This window comes from Lineus longissimus, chromosome 8 (assembly GCF_910592395.1).
Source record: "Lineus longissimus chromosome 8, tnLinLong1.2, whole genome shotgun sequence".
In the NCBI taxonomy this organism is placed as follows: Eukaryota; Metazoa; Nemertea; class Pilidiophora; order Heteronemertea; family Lineidae; genus Lineus; species Lineus longissimus.
Window position 1 is genome coordinate 4,696,023 of NC_088315.1, and position 13,887 is coordinate 4,709,909.

The 13,887-nt window shown below is 42.7% G+C and overlaps 3 protein-coding genes across 3 annotated transcripts; 1 reads left to right on the top strand and 2 right to left on the bottom strand.

Moving 5' to 3' along the window:
• Positions 1-332: 332 nt before the first annotated feature.
• Positions 333-8,318, bottom strand: LOC135492687 (zinc finger protein ZXDC-like). The gene is made up of 12 exons (XM_064779272.1): positions 7,083-8,318; positions 6,700-6,806; positions 6,279-6,512; positions 5,873-6,051; positions 5,497-5,683; positions 5,165-5,345; positions 4,875-5,042; positions 4,391-4,588; positions 3,859-4,155; positions 3,505-3,657; positions 3,221-3,393; positions 333-3,070 (listed from the first exon to the last, which is right to left on the bottom strand). The coding sequence occupies exons 1-12, from the start codon at positions 8,278-8,280 to the stop codon at positions 2,933-2,935; spliced, it is 3,213 nt and encodes a 1,070-aa protein (XP_064635342.1). The 5' UTR covers positions 8,281-8,318; the 3' UTR covers positions 333-2,932.
• A 97-nt stretch (positions 8,319-8,415) lies between these two features.
• LOC135492416 (anaphase-promoting complex subunit 15-like) lies at positions 8,416-10,084 on the top strand. The gene is made up of 4 exons (XM_064778897.1): positions 8,416-8,564; positions 8,943-9,002; positions 9,231-9,353; positions 9,587-10,084. The coding sequence occupies exons 1-4, from the start codon at positions 8,436-8,438 to the stop codon at positions 9,638-9,640; spliced, it is 366 nt and encodes a 121-aa protein (XP_064634967.1). The 5' UTR covers positions 8,416-8,435; the 3' UTR covers positions 9,641-10,084.
• Positions 10,085-10,137: 53 nt separating this feature from the next.
• On the bottom strand, positions 10,138-12,747 carry LOC135492415 (uncharacterized). The gene is made up of 6 exons (XM_064778896.1): positions 12,618-12,747; positions 12,083-12,248; positions 11,662-11,880; positions 11,359-11,441; positions 10,713-10,851; positions 10,138-10,316 (listed from the first exon to the last, which is right to left on the bottom strand). The coding sequence occupies exons 2-6, from the start codon at positions 12,236-12,238 to the stop codon at positions 10,194-10,196; spliced, it is 720 nt and encodes a 239-aa protein (XP_064634966.1). The 5' UTR covers positions 12,239-12,248; positions 12,618-12,747; the 3' UTR covers positions 10,138-10,193.
• Positions 12,748-13,887: the final 1,140 nt, after the last annotated feature.

The following is a 13,887-nucleotide window of genomic DNA, read 5'->3' on the forward strand; positions in this document are numbered from 1 at the left end:
GCAGATCCATTATGAAACGATCAGATTGTTAATCTCTCTATTGCTAGAGATGTTCTGGTTGCTGCTGAAGACCTACATATACATGTACATGCACATGTTGTGTCTTGCAGTTCTGTTACTTGCAGTTCTGTTTCTGCAGCAGGCAGGTTGTCTTTCAACTTGTAATACAGGGTGTGGAGACAGGGACAAAAGGAACTGATTTTGATTTGGTTTCATGTACCAATGGGGCTCCACTCTACACATGCTTCATTATATTCCATACAATTGTTTCCTTCGACATGAATATTGAACGGACTCTGCTCCGTTTGTAAATAACTCAAACCAACAAGATATTTACCATTCTCCTCCTTTTTAATACATTAAAGTTTGCAAAACAAAACTTTCACAATGACATGTCAGTATCTTTGGGGATTCCATTTAGGATCATTCATTTTAGCCGAGTCTCTACAAAATGGCCTCAGGTGAAATGATTCCAGATTGAAAATATCTACAAATGCAGACATTGGTAAGAATTTTAGGCCATTTTTATATTCCCCTTTTTGACACATCTACATTCATGCACTGTGTGAGTACACATACAGGTTACATCATACACTAATAATTACTCCATTGGGATTAGTCTGGTCCTTACCAGTATATACAAGCAATTGAACACATTTCTCATGGTTACCGACAGTCATATACTGTACCAATGGTACATGTACAAGTCAAACTATACATGTACGTACATTGCAATCACAGATATGATATCCTTATGTTTTTGCAAGATTTCACTGGCCTCGGTCGTCTGTAGACTGCTTTCCAACAGTTTCGAGGTTACATGTACTCTGATGACATTAACTTCATTTTCAACACAGAAGTAACTTTGTACATATTTACAAACATCTTAATACAGACTAAACCAAGAAAACACATCGAACACATTTTATGCTGACAAATGTTCAGATTTGAAAAGAACCGTTTAAAAAGTTTTCAAAGGATTGTAGTATTCGGTTTTCTAAAATATTGAGTCGAGAGCACACAAGCTTTAACTCTGACTCAGTCTGGATGCTATAAACAATATGTGGGCTAATGCAGGAGGAAACCAGAGCATCTGGTAAGTATTAATCAGCTACCTGGCACTAATAAATACGATGGAAATATAACAAGATGCACCAAATCGATCTGAGCACACACATTCGATGTATTTTTATGGTTCAACCTGTAGCTCAACCAGGTCATATATACAGACATTTATAGAGAACAAAAATCAACTTGAGCCCTTTCTAGATAATAAATGCAGAGCCTCGTCATTGCAATGAAAGACAACTGGGCAATAATGTCACCGGGATAAGTCACGAGTGAAAACAAATATTACATTTTTACAAATACCCATAATACCTGGGTCTATTGGAACACTGACGTTCCTCAACTAACATAATTACAAAGGTCCATCGAGACCAGTAACCTGACAAATGTAGAACTCTCGTGTAATCCGCCAACATTTTTTTGGTCTTTTATTTTTGAGAATTTTGCGAATAACTTCGATTCATATACATCATACAATGTCGTGAACATATATACTGGCCATGACGTTTAACACAGTTTCAACAGTATAATGCAAAACGATACACTTATCTGAGAAACTGAAATTTACTGCTCTATATTAGATGTCGTTCTAACAACTAGCACAAAGCACTGAAACAGGACAATTATTCGATGATAATGTTGAGATTAACCTGCACTAAACCTACAAAAGGAATTATTATTCTAATTTATGTTTGACCATTAGAATGATATCGTTACATTACCATGACCATGTACTTGTTTAATTGCTGAAGTAATCTTATTACCCTGTATCACATTTTGAAGCACATTGGAGTATATTCTCAACCTACCCAAACAGATCATTAGAACATCACCCGTTTCATGTGGCAGATCCTGTACACTACTTCATGCACAACAGTCACATTTATAACCAAGGCTACACAACAACACATTTTATACACACAAATTCAGCTTTAATCATCCCCCTTTACTTATGTTACACACTGTACATTTCAATGCACATACATGTACATCTCTATGTACAGGCAGACAGCAGACAGCCAACACTGTACATTTCAATGCACATACATGTACATCTCTATGTACAAGCAGACAGCAGACAGCCAACACTGTACATTTCAATGCACATACATGTACATCTCTATGTACAAGCAGACAAGCAGACAGCCAACAAGGAGAGCAATGACCACATTCACTGTTATTAAGGGTGACAAGCGCACACCTCAATGCTGCTGGTGCATAGCGGATACAAAAATGCGTCCTAGTGGTATTGAGAACCCTCCACAATAATGAATATGAGCATCTTCTCCTGACTACTATAACACTGTATGCATATAGACAGTGTAGTACTCCATGTCTGTACAAGTGCACACAATAAACTAACAAGACAGCCTTATCTCCCAATTGTAATAAACACAGCTTATGTTTGAATGGTCCTATTTCTATTCTACATGTACATACATCTCACAATTCTGATAAACATCGCTTATGTTTCAATCAATGGCCCAATTTCTATTTTACATACATGTTACCTCCTACAGGCCAACTGAGGAACTAATAATGAACACAAGACTGCAGCACCATCACAATTTTCAAAAATATGGCTCGCTTATATATTTTTCCAAGCCCTACCATAGCACATACATGAACAGCTGAGCTCAACATGATAACAAAGAGTAGTATACAGAAAATGGATTTCTGGTGGGTTCTTCTACATCTACATAATGTCTCCCTGTCATGTTCTCCATACACCTAGCAGTGCAGAGACTTTATGGATAAGGCTAGACAGTTTTCAAAAATTGCCCGTATGTATCAAATTAATCAAGTTTAAGTAATGATATATAATGAGCAACAACTGAGAAGATAAACATATGCAGAGGCCCCCTCACACCAAATCTTGAAGGTTGATCGTGGTGCCTATCAGCTCCCGTGCCGATACAGACAGGTCGTCGCCCAGGGGGCTTGCTTCTCCGTCACCGAGGTGGATGTCTGTACCGTATAGGTCAGGGTGGGGCGGGTCGTCCTGAAAGGAGAAAGATCTCAGTAAATATTGCAGTCTCTCTTTAAAATGATACGCAAATGTCAGTTCAATTACATGTGCATCCTTCCCTTATGCATATGCATTGTATCCATTTTAACACGACCTAAGAAATCCTGAAGCCCAAGTACATACCTGAAGAAGCTGTGTCTGCACATAGGTCACGCCAGTCTCAGGGTCCCTGAACGTGAGTGCCTGGGATGACAGCAAGTCACTCGGGCTGAACACAGGAGCCATGGAATCACTTGTGCTCGTAGAAGTTGGAGATGTCAAGAAACTTGACGTCACAAAATCTCGATTCTTCATTTCTGAAAAGACAAACAGATCAGTTGAATGATGTTAGTTGATATGAGGAAGAAAAAAATCCCGAATTTATCAAATTTTGTTTTTATTTCTAAAATCATGTTCATAATACTCACCTTGTAAACTGATGACACCCAACGTTCCCCCAGCTTCTTTCATAAGGGCTCGCCGCTTCTTGGCCAAGTCACTCAGCATCTGATTATTCAGGTAGTCCGTCCTGGCTGAGCCCAACTCCTCACAAGGTAGTGGTGTGTTAGCTATAGGGTCACCTGGAAAAAGGGTCAAAATGAGCCGAGTATCTGAATCTGTAACTTCAATCGCTGTGCGATAGATGATAACGGTGCAAAAACTAAGTTCAAGTGACGTCAGCTAACTCAGCCAAGCAGGCCCTACTCAAGTCTTCCTACTTTTTATCATAATATCTTCATAAACAATTCTCGATGTACCAGGTAGTAATAACATGAACTTACTTGAAAATGTTGCAACTTCCATCGAATCTGAAGAGGACCTGAATGGAGCTGGTGAAACAGACATTGACACTGGCACTACAAATTCATGGTTATTGGATATCGGAACCACAAACTCCTCAACTGAAGTAGCAGGTACCGGAAGGTCTTGGGTTGAGGTTGCTGGGACCACAAAATCTGGCTGCTGGTTGACCTCATTGGCTACAATCAGCTGTGTGACAACGTTGTTACCCACGTGCTGGGTCAGGATGTCAGAATGCATCATTGATTCAGTGGTGACTGGCTGTTCACTGGTTGAACCTAGAAACAGAAAGTTTGAATCAACTGAAGGGGGTGGCATGATTAGGTTAGTTCAGTTTTCACACTCATCTTACCATGATAGGTTCCACACTAGAGTGCTACTTTTCTTTAAGTCGTAGTGACGTATGATACATCCTATTGTGGAAATGAGCATAACACTTTGTTTCTTAATCATGATACCTTAAAGGATCACACTGCATAACAATTAGAATCATGAATTGTCATCTGAACCTACCAGTTTGGATGTATTCAGCTGGATTGATGATCTGGCCAGCTATGTTGGTAAACACACTCGTGAGGGAGGCTGACCCTCCTGACGCCACAGCCTGCGTTGCTGTAGCAACCTCTGCAGCTTGTTGCAGGGATTCCATCGCCTGGGTCTCAAGGTCCTCAGAATCCATGGCCTGCAACATTGGCCAGATGCTAGCGTCATCTGAAACAGAGAAATTTATCTTAAAAGAGGCGACAAGCTACATGTATTTGTGAGTGGACGTAGAAAGGCCAACAATAGTTTGCTCTACTTCTATTGAAGATGAATGTTCAGCGTTATGTCTGGTGCTTCTCCAGCCTGTGGTCCTTGGTTTGAGACTCACCAGACAAGATTCATGTTTAGTCTCCCAAGATTCCCATTGGGCTGGCCGAAAACTCCATACAAACAGCAAACACTCCTATCTCAAACCAAACGGATTGGTCAACAAACAATTACAGGATTCACTTACTGACGTTAGTAAAATGCTTTCCAATATGACTTCGTAGACTAGCCTTAGTGGTGTATTTCTTGAGGCATCCATCTATCGGGCAGTGGTAGTTGATCTTTTCACCAGTATGGTCATGTTTTTTCATATGAACGTACAGGCTACTCTTGGCAGTGAAACAAGCTTCGCAACCTAAAGAAAGAGAGCAAATTAGATATCAAAGGAATATCAAAAACAAAGGAATATCAAAAACAGACAACACAACGGACACACTATCCAGAAAATTGAGCACTGCTAAGGAAGAATTCACTGACCTTCTATTGGACAAACAAAAGGTTTGTCGCCATTATGGGTGATAACGTGGCCCTTCAGGTGCTCTGACCTCATGAACGACTTGCCACACCCCTCATGTGGACAATGATACTGTCTTTCACCCGTGTGTTTTCTGATATGTCGTTTCAACTTGCTGGCATTGGCAAACCTCCAACCACATCCCTAAAAGAGATAAAAAAGATTGTAAACAAGAAGTGATTTGACTACAAAACCATGCAAAACCTTGAAACTTACAAATTACTCATGTTCTGACCTGGTTGCGAAAAATTTCACTTTTTAAAATATTGATTCAATGATTGATTGATTGACTCACCTCAAATGTACAAGGGTACGGCTTCTCGCCTGTGTGCATTCGCACATGCTGCTTTAGGCGACACAGTTTATCAAACTTCTTGCCACAAGATTCACACACCAGATTCTGTTCATGTTGGTGGACTCGCGCATGTGACCCCATACAGTTGGGTGAATAGAATGTTTTGTCGCAACCTTCTATTGGACACCTGAAACATTCAATCAACATACTATTAAACGAGTACATGAAGACAGCCAATGATCATTCTTGGCAATATAGGAGCTGGCTGTCTACTTTACTTAGGTCTCCTCATCACAGTTCTTCTCAAAATGCGGATATAAACTGTACAGGCACTCAAACAAGTCAGTAATAGAGAGACAACATATTCAAGACTTACATGTATTTCTTTTCATAACCATGTATCTTCATGTGCATGTCCAGCTTGCGTTTAGTGGCAAAGACAGCGTCACATCCCTCCTGAGGACACATCTCGGTGCATGGACGAACGTGGAGCTTCTTATGGGTGTTTAAATTATAGATTGTTGTGAATTTTCGGCTACATCCTTCCACGTCGCACTGAAATGATCACATTCATCAATAGGATAATAACATACAAAGTTGCTTCCCAGTTTTATTCATTAGATCACCACTCAGTTCATCTTAAGAACATTTCTAAATCTAATGGCTCCTAGTCTTAACATGCCGACTATAAGAAAAGGATTTCAAAAAGCTGAATTTTCTCCTGAACCAAAATAATGACTAGTCTATCAGACAACTGAGAAGGTCCTTCATTTTTTGCTTACAATGAAATCTTTCTGTCCTTGGTGAGACTCTTGATGTCTCTTCAGCTTGTAGGCCGTGACAAACGCCCAGTCACAACCAGGACTGCTGCACTTGAAGGGCCTTTCCCCTGTATGCCTCATCTGATGGATCTTTAACTTTGAGGGTTTCTTGAACACTCGGTTGCAGCCAGGTTCAGTGCACAACCAGATCTTGCCTGTCACCTCACTCTCCTTCAGACCACTGTCACTTGAACTCTGAAAAGGGAGATAAAAGATGAATCACACAGCTATCAAAAATGATGACAAGTCTGTGAAGATCACAAGGGACAAATGTGCTTTGAGAAGCTCCATACATGTCAGTAAATTCTGTACGTCAGAAACATGATTGTAAATCCTCTCTATGGGATTTCCTCAAACCTTTTCAGCAAAATACTCGCCCTACCTTGTCTCCATCACCCTGACTACCCAGAGACAACACGACTCCCTCTTCTCCAGAGAGTGTAGTGGCTGTAGCACCAACTCCTTGACTCACTGGTATCAGTAATAAACCTGGAAGAGATAAATTAACTCCAGTTGCTTGAGGAAAAGCTGATAAGAAGGCCTGTAGATATTTTCACACACATACATGTACTTGCCCCCAAACCTGGAAAGGGATACATATCTATTATAGCAGTCGTTAACTTGTCAGCCACTGTTATGACTGTGAAGACAATAAGACATCTAGAAACAGTGAACCAGTATCTCATTCACAATCAACATTACTTAGAATTTGACTACATCTGAGATACTCTTTCAAACATCTGCAATCGATTCCACGACACTCACCATCCTTCATGACAGCATCATTTGTCATCGGTATCCTCTGACTGGTCTGCACATCGCCCGTCCCAGACAACGGCTGTGTTGTCGAGCTGCATGCTTGGGTCAGGTCTGCAGTGTTGATATGGATAACTTGTTGGCCTTGACTTGTCTGAACCAAGATCTGAGTCAGATTTGTGTTTTTGTCCGTAGATATTGAAACTGTCGCTAAAGATGACGGTGCATTTTGGTCTATTTGGTCACCAGATATAGCATTGAGAGAAGAGGTTGATGATAAACTTGTTCCCAGGTCATGAATGTTGTAATCCGCTAAGCTCTGCACAGCATCCACAACAAATGTATCTAAATCAGGAGCCAGCTCCTGTTTGATCGCTGGCACTCTCGGTTCGATGACTTCATCGAAGTCCAAGCTACGCGCTGGCAAGCCATCAAGGTCACCGGATGTTATCAATGACCCACTTTGATCCGACCCCAACTGATGAAAATCAAAGTCCTGGAGTTCTTTTTGATGATCTTCAATAAGTTCTTTTTCTTCCTGGCTCAGTTGTGAACCGCGCTCCAATTCTTCTAGACATGCTCGATCTTGTGACGACAAGGAACAGTGAATCGACGACTGTCGCACTGCAATAGGCCTACCGTGAACATCTCTTGACAAACATGCGCTACTTGCGATCACGGTATCAGCACATGTATCAGCGTCATGACTGCTCGTAACGCAATTCAACACATTTACGTCAATATCGTGATTTTCAAAAATGTCGCTAATCACGATCGGGATGTCCTTACTTCGTGAAGCGACATCAAGTTCTTCACCAGAACCTGGCGGACTTGTTGAAATATCGAAATCAATGCTGCGACATTTCGACTTGTTATCGAACCAATCGCCGGACCCATTGTCAAAATTGCCAAGGTCAACCACAGTGGCGTCATTATCCGTTTCCATGCAGGTTTCCATGACAACATCAGAGATTCCAGGAAGTGGTTCAGAGGACAAAAACATGGGCTCAACTTTAGTGCAGACAACAGTTGGGTCGCCATCTTGAATCGACGACAAAGTGCTACACTGCTTTTTGACATCAAGAAACCGGTTATCAACAACAAAATCGTCTATAATTGGGCTTTCTTCTTTGATTTGGAAAGTGTCATGTGTGTTGGTATGGGCGCCGCCATCTTTTCCAGGAATAAGTCCCCCTTTACTCGACATTTTGCTGCCCCGTGTGACGATCCATGAGGGGCCTTGCTTTCTTCTTGCAAAGAGAGAGCGAAATTTGATTGGCTAAATTGCAGGATGTGACGTCAAATTTCGAGGTGGTTTGAAGTTTTTCCATCAGATGGCGACACCGTATTTGAGGGCCAGAAATGGCAGGAGTCGGACCTTTATTTCCCTCTCTCCTCCCAAGAATAGCGGATCCTTTGTGGTTCAATGTTGATAAACCTTACGACGATGATACTGAACTCACTAAACTAGAAGAAGAGCATCAGGCAATAGTAAGAACGCCTTTTTTGCATCTTGAATGTGCATTTGTAACTGATAATCATTCACTCATTCGATTCATTGGCATTGGGCCTTTGGCCATTGCACAATGCACTGTAATGTAAATGTATTGTAAGTGTAGTATAGGCCTAGTTGTGTAGTGATCTGGCATCAGCTACATTGCATAGCCCATGATTGTTCCACTGCCGACTGCCACTGGCTACTGGAAGGACACAAGGGCTGAGGAGCTCGCCAGGCTGGGGTAATTGAGCCCAGTTAGAAACTAAGAAAGTCAACAGGGACTAGGCCTACCAGTATATTAAAGTTGTCCCTGGGGGCGGCACGGCTGTTGTCCTTGGCTTAGAGATTTAACTTTTTGGTTTTATTTTCAGCTGAGTAGCATCGCTGAGAAGGACAATGACATCATTCCAATTGGGAAAACAGCAGCAGAGGTAAGATTTGCAGTATATACACGACAAAGTGTACAAAATTATGCTCAGCTTAGGCTGCCTTAATTCAGCCTGCCAGGATCAGCATTTTCAAAATGCAAAACGCACCAAGGTCAGCCTCAAATAACAGACATGCTGTTTTTAACAGTAGTTTTGGGCCAGGAAGGCCTAGACCCCCCCTAGACCCCCTCCGATTCGGCCCAAGGTATGGCATTCTCCTATCTCTTTCAGCAATACGATGAGGATGATGATGAAGAGGAAGATGACGAAGCGGATGATGATGATGAGAGCGACACCAATGATGATGAGGAGTTGGATGCTGACATGATCGATGATAGGGACTCACCTGATGATGTAAGTGGAAGGTTAACTCAAATGTTACACAGTGGAAGAGCGTCTGACAACTCTCAAACAGCCGTTGTAGAAAATTCATCAAGAGCAGCTGCTGTGACCTTTGAGGTGTCAGTTCCTGCATTGAAGCAAACACATCTCTTCTGAAGCGCTAAGTCATCTAGATTTCAAAGACAGCTCCTGACTGATTTGCTGTACTTGAAGTCTCCAATCGTTATAATTCATTATCATTACAGGCAGACATGGACGTGAATGATCCAACAAGCGACTCTCCACCTTGGGGATTGTGAGGACTGATCAACGTATTGAGTCTTGGTATTCACCCTCAGTGGCAGTTATCGTTATATGTCCATGGAGTATGATGAAAATTCAGTCCCTGGAGGTACTTTCACTCTCAGATAGAACATCGGGACGGACTGCAGTTGGAAGAGAGCGAGGAGTAGTCTTGCCAATGAGTGTGATGGACAATTTAACAATCTCACCACTATCTTAGCTTTTCCTCCTCTATTACTGTACATAGACGCTTTTAATGCATCACATGCATTGGACAGAAGAGTCCATTCATAGAAGTGGACGTGTAAAGGTGTTTAGTGTTTACTGTTCATATTTGGTGAAGATGTGAAAAGATCAACCAAACTAATTTCTGAAACATGCATTTATTTGTCACTTTATAAAGTATTTTGTGTACATGGAGAATGATTCCATATCTAATACAAACTATTTTGGTAATAATAGCTTCTTGTGTCATTGTTTCTTTTCAAAGTTCTTTTATTCTATGTTCTTGTAACAATACATTTTAGACACATTTTAACAACAACCGCTTGAGCCCTCTTTGCGTCTTTCCTAAAGAGAAGAAGCTGGAGTAGTGTTCGAGCGATATTTTGGAGGAATGTCACGACCCGTCAAGAAAGGAATCTTGGTGTTACCATGAATGAGGAGGACAGAGTTGGCGAAATCCAACTGACTCTGGAAGAAAAGTTAGAGCTGGATCAATAATCCATTCCGGAGACCATTTCATTGCCCATCCTAAAAAAAACATTTTGTAACCCAGTCCCTTAACATCACTGCTGAGACGGGTCGATCATTACCCATTTACTGAAGCACATCCAATCAAGAGACCGTCATCACACACACATCCCAGAGACAATTTCACAACCTACTGCTCATCGAAGACGGAAATCAACTACAATGGAACCAGGCTATTAGTGACACCCTTGGTACTAATGCAGTCCTAAAAGAGAGAGGTATTCTTAATACAGACATCAAATTATAGAAATGATCCATTTGGGATCAAAAATCACTATCCGCAGAGGAGAGGGCTTCCTAACAGAGGTGTCCGCTGATCAGGGAGGAATGTCTTACCATATTCATTTTGAGGAACTCCACTCCTAGTACGAGGTCTGAGCAATCACTTTCGACTTTAAGGTCGAGCTTTACTTTCCTATCTTCTCCAAATGTAACTTCTACACTCTTCACTCTGGCATCAGCTCGGCTTTGAAGGCTGAAAACGCACAAGAAATTAATTTCATTATTATTCGCATGGAGCACAAGGAATGGTCATAAGACTCTTATAATGATGACGTCCTGTAAAACAAGCCAGCAGGAGCGGAGCTGAAAGCAATTTTACTGTGATCATTATTATTCACTTGACGGACTTGAAATACATCGTCGGCCAATGCCTCTCATAAGTGAGATATTACTGTAAAACCAACCAGGAGCCATTGGAGTTTGAGAGCGGACAGTAACCTGTGGCGCCTAACGGCCAACCCTACTGCTTTTAGCGTTATTCCAATGTTAGTGCCCTCACAGACAGTCGGTCATTCACGGCGGCCGCTTCAACTTGAATTGCTATGTCTCGTGACCTGGTTTGCAGTAGTTCTTCTGGTAACGATAGACACTAAGACCATCATTGTGACAGGATGTGGCCAATACAACAATTAAATGGCCCAAGGTTCCATAACCTTGCACTTCTGAAGAAATAAGCGGTACTCTTATGAGCTGTACTAACCCACACGCTGCTGCGGCCGATTTTGATATCAGATTGATGGGAAGGGCGGTGTTGATCATGGCTCTCAGTTCTTTGCCCTGGCACTGAAAAAGGAATGTGACTCAGGCTTAAAGGAGGACTATAGGCAGACATGGCAGAAGCTCTAGCGGGTCAAAGGACGGAGAACAAAAACTCTCAATTTTGCCCGCCGCACGCATTGACGCATCGGACACGACTTCACACATTCGAATTTGTCACACAGGGCATTGTACCAAATCATCATCAAGACATCTACTTTGTTCAAGACAGAGAATGAATCCATACCTTGCATTTTATAAAGGTGGCTGTCACTCCCGCTGATGGGGCCTCTGCCGGGACGATCTTTTCAATCAAGATGTCCTTAGCCTCCGTGCTAGCCTGTCTCTGTCGTCCTCCTGTACGCGGTCTTGGACTAATTTCCTCATCAGTCGAGCTCGTCTTCCGCTGCCCTCCTGGTCGGGATCTAGGGCTCAACTCATCAACATTAATGTCCAGGGAGAATGACTGTGTCGTAAACAAATAAATTGCAGTATAAATCCACCTCCCAAACTATCATTTGGAACCCCCAGACACACATGCCTCGGTCCCGCGCATGTACGTTCTTGCAAGTCATGTTGTGAACTATTGAATCTTAATTCTATTTCGATCAGTAGTATGAAGACCATGCAACAAAAGTATGAAGACCATGCAACAAAGAGTCGCTTACCCGATCTCTTGGGCTCCTTTTCGTCCGAGGAGAGAGCTCTGTCCTTGGTGAAAGGTCTAACTCAACACTACCGAGGAGGTCATCATCTTTCGTGTGGGTGGGGTGCCGTCGGTGTTTGTGGCGTGAGGCAGCCTGTTCTCTGATGTCTCCAGACATGATTGGGGAACTATTTGTATTTAAACGAACGGAAAAACTCTTTAGGAGGAAACATATCAAGGGGTTGAGTCCAATCCGGTGCGGGTGCTTTCCGCACATCGATTAGCATTAGATCCAGGGAGATCAGGGACAAGTCGCCGCGCAGTTGCTTTAAGGAATGAGAATGAGAATGTTAAAGCTGAACCGTCGCAAAGCCCTTCAACCATTAAAACCGGCTCTTATCCGCTGCCCCGTTGCACGAACAGCCGCGTCAGCCTGGTCCGCTAGCACTGAGTAGATAGTTGTAATAATGATTGGAACAATTATGGGTACACTGAGGAAGAATCGGGAAGAAATTGGCCACAATAACTATACGGATGAGAGAAAAGGCACTACTCACCGCAATTCCTCTAAATTCTCATTGGTTTGCTATTAAGCATGCCACACCAAGTGGGGTCCATACACACTCTGCCGTCCAAGAATGTTAGCACCGATGTTAGTTGATCGATCTACCCTAATATGACCTCAACCTTTACGTTGCTAGTTACAACTATCAACAACCTGACACCGTTCAATACAGGTGTGAACGCTGCTATGATGTGACAAATCGATCAATGCATACGTCATCGATCATGAAACGTCGTCTGCTAGTGACGTCATGAGACTCCGTCAGGAGACCGACGAACAGCGCTGCTACATCGGCATGCATGGCTCCGTTTCGCTAGACTTCCCCGGGGCAGTCCATTGCGTCATTCTAATTGGATCTCAGGGTGAGGGAAGAGGTCGGTCCACTGGGTACTCGGGACTGCTATGACCCCCCCCCCCCCTCCGATTCATTGCTCCTTTCTCTTAACATTTGCCACCAGAGACCCAGGTAACTCGGCATTGTCGAAACGTGTGCGAGGGGAGGAGCATACGACTGACTCTGGATTTTCGAGGATGAGGCAGCTGTTGCTTGCAGTCTTGGGAGAGCGACAAGAACAACGATTTCTAACTGTTACACAACAATGTGTTAAACCAGAAGCAAATGAAAATATCAGGTTTTTGCCACTTCTCTTTATTCCTCCCAACAATGCCGACAAAGGTCATCCTCGAGCAGATAAGCCAGCTAGCAGTTCATAACCGCCAAGGGATTAGCGGTGGCGCATTGTAGTAACTGTCATCAACACCATTTGGTGACATGTTGGCATAGCAACGTAAGGCCTAGGGGATTCTGGATAGTTTGCGTGGCGAATTGTATTTAATTTCATGCGGGTGTTTATATTCATTGAAGGATGACACCATCAAATGGATTAAGTAGCTTCATGTGAGGTGAGTGTCTTTATTTGTTAGAAGTGTCAATTTGTAAGCAAAACACTTGTCACAAAGTTACAGTTCCCTAACAACCAATTGGACACATCAGTTCCTGCCTCAGAGAAGGGGCCCTGAACCACTTATACCAAGCTTTCACTGGTATACCGAGGGGGTTATGATCTCAAAGCCCTGTTGCATTACACACCGGACGCAGCAGCTGCGGACCGGCTTCGTCCTGTCACCCGGAAAGAAGTTCAAATTAGGATGAGGGGAGTCTCGCTATGTTACTTAATTTTAGGAAAATCGTGCATCCCGGGTGTGAGGGGTGATATGCGCTGCTACTTCGACTTGGCGTTCTTCCTCAAAAGGTCATAGTT